Raw genomic sequence first — 2740 nt, forward strand, 5'->3', positions numbered from 1 at the left:
GTTATTAAAAACTGTGCCAGTAACAAGACTGGTTCTGAAGAACGCTTTGTAGTTTGGGTGTTATTAAAAACTGTGCCAGTAACAAGACTGGTTCTGAAGAAGCTTTGGGTTTAGTAATTAACAGGTTACGTACGGCTTTGCAATTAAATGCACTATATTTCAATAGTAAGCTATAACTAAAGAAATATTAGAATATATACAAATAAATAAACACCACTCACCGAGTTAAGAGTGATCTACTAATAAAACTACTACATTTAAATAAAAAAGCTACTACCAAAGAAGTATCAGAGAATGTACTCAAAATGTTATTATACACTCTTCTTGGTGAAAGGCACCAGTAAATAATGAACAGAATGTACTCAAAATGTTATTATACACTCTTCTTGGTGAAAGGCACCAGTAAATAATGAACAGAAAATTACTACTGTAATATCTATTTATTATTTCTTTAAAAAAAACTATAGTGATATATTCAAGAAGCAATTGATAAGATATTTTAATGGTCCAAAGATCGTAGTCAGAAACACCAGGGATTGTTAAACAGCTATCCAGCAGAGGGAGCTAAAAGTCAAGATTGTAATAATAAAAACAAAAAGTATTTTAAACCTTAAAATTAAAAAACACTACTCACCAGTCGTCCCCCCACCTGGGTGTGTGTCTGCCGATATCACACCCGGGAAGCGCAAACATCGGAAGTCTACTCCAAACTTATGCTGATAATACTGTCAGAAACAGAAATTAATTTGTACAGATATGATAAACATGGTAAATATCAAGGTTCACATCACTAAAAAAAATAATAATAAGCACAAGAAACCTCTTGCCAAATCTTTAAATAATCTTACACAAAGTTGTGGCTTTCAAAGGACATAATACATTGTCTTTCATCTGTACTCCTGTACTTTAATTACCTAAAATCTAAATATACTAACAATCATGTATGTATGGAATAAAATTGTATTGAGAAGAAAGTAGAAGAAATAAATCCGTGAACAGACGTGTTAATTCTGAAACTAAAGCCGAATATTCAATCTTTGTGTGAAAAATAACTATTTATAATATAATTAGAACTATATTAAATAAAAAAGCCATCTTAGAAACAGGTTGTAAGATCACGGTTATTTTGATTTGGTGTGCTTATGTTAGAAGCTTTCATGCAAGGTCGTCCCTAATCATCAACAAACAGCTAGTCACGAGTACCAACTGCCAATTCTTGAGTTAATTTTGTCTCGCCAAACATTCCATTCAAAGCCTGGTAAAGATATTTTTACTCTCAGACTATGAAACATTAAAAATTTTAAAAGATGGACTTGAACTTTACCTCTGAAGAAAAGTGGTCTTCCTTTTAAACGAGTAAGGGTTTTCACTGGGTTTATTTGAATGCGAGTTAAACTTTTTTTTTTATGTGAAAAAGCTGATAAGGGAAAATAGATTTCAAGATTGGGAGCTGAACTCAAGCCCAGATAATGGAGTATTTTCACATAAAATTTGACGTTAAATATTGTTCTGTCATCATATGCTATTGTAACAGAAAGATGTATAGATCTAAGACAGATATCTTATGATTTGATATCATTGATATCATCATGGTGATTATACCTATGGCTAAAAAAGCTTTATAAGTGAACACCAACAGAACTGGCCTGTACTCTCAGATAGCTCAGTGGTAGAGCATTAGCCCCGTTAGCCAGAAGTCCTGGGTTCAAGGTCCAGTCCCAGAGTTAATTTTCACTTCAAATTTAATGTTAAATATTACTCAACCATTTCTTTGTTTCTACATGTTTTTTTTTTTTACTATCATGGACAAGGTTTTATGTACATTCACTTGTATCAATGCTAACAAGGTTTAAACTTGCATCATAAGAAATATTTTTGTCACCTCTCCCAGAAGCTCTCCGTGCACCTTAGACACACCATAAATAGTTCTTGGTCTCTGTACACACAGGTCAGGGGTTGGATTCCGAGGAGAATCCGGGCCAAATGCACCAATGGTACTCGGTACGAAGATACGCAGTCTGTACTGTTTGGCTAATTCCATGACGTTGTGTAATCCTTCAATGTTCACACGCATGGCGAGCGGGACATTGTGCTCACCAATAGCACTAAGCAAAGCACTGAAGTGTATCAGCCAATCAATGTGATGCGTGACAATAATCTCCTGAAGATTCTTAAAGTCTAAGATGTCAGCGTAAATATATGGGCCTGGAAAAGAAGCAAGTTTAACGAAAATGGTAAAAATCTCACAAATCAAGTTATATATATTTTTCTTCATGTACGATTGAACCCGAAATGTTTTAGTAAATCTATAAATGTATTCTTGCTGGTTTAATGATTTTTTATTCTCCATTAAAGCAGAGTAAAGGTTACAGATATGAAAACTCACATTTACTGTAAAAGATCATAACCTCACTAGATAACCAGCCGTTCACATTTACTGTAAAAGATCATAACCTCACTAGATAACCAGCCGTTCACATTTACTGTAAAAGATCATAACATCACTAGATAACCAACCGTTCTTTTACAGTAAATGTGATCATAACCTCACTAATCTGATCTTTTACAGTAGATGTGAACGGTTGGTTGGTTATCTAGTGAGGTTAGTAAATGTGAACGGTTTGTAAAAGATCATAACCTCACTAGATAACCAACCGTTCACATCTAATATAAAAGATCATAACCTCACAAGATAACCAACCATTCACATTTATTGTAAAAGATCATAACCTCACAAGAT

The 2740-nt window shown here is 33.7% G+C and overlaps 1 protein-coding gene across 3 annotated transcripts in view; it reads right to left on the reverse strand.

Moving 5' to 3' along the window:
• The window catches only part of LOC106473712 (L-threonine 3-dehydrogenase, mitochondrial-like), a 16736-nt gene that overhangs the window by 4399 nt on the left and 9597 nt on the right, over positions 1–2740 (reverse strand). For all 3 annotated transcript variants that reach the window (XM_013934390.2, XM_013934389.2, XM_022402110.1), the window contains exons 5-6: positions 1883–2205; positions 635–725 (exon numbers count right to left, since the gene is read on the reverse strand). In XM_013934390.2, the coding sequence (XP_013789844.1) occupies positions 635–725; positions 1883–2205 (414 nt within the window). The remainder of the gene's footprint in view (positions 1–634; positions 726–1882; positions 2206–2740) is intronic.

This window comes from Limulus polyphemus, unplaced genomic scaffold, assembly GCF_000517525.1.
Source record: "Limulus polyphemus unplaced genomic scaffold, Limulus_polyphemus-2.1.2 Scaffold6427, whole genome shotgun sequence".
NCBI lineage: Eukaryota > Metazoa > Arthropoda > Merostomata > Xiphosura > Limulidae > Limulus > Limulus polyphemus.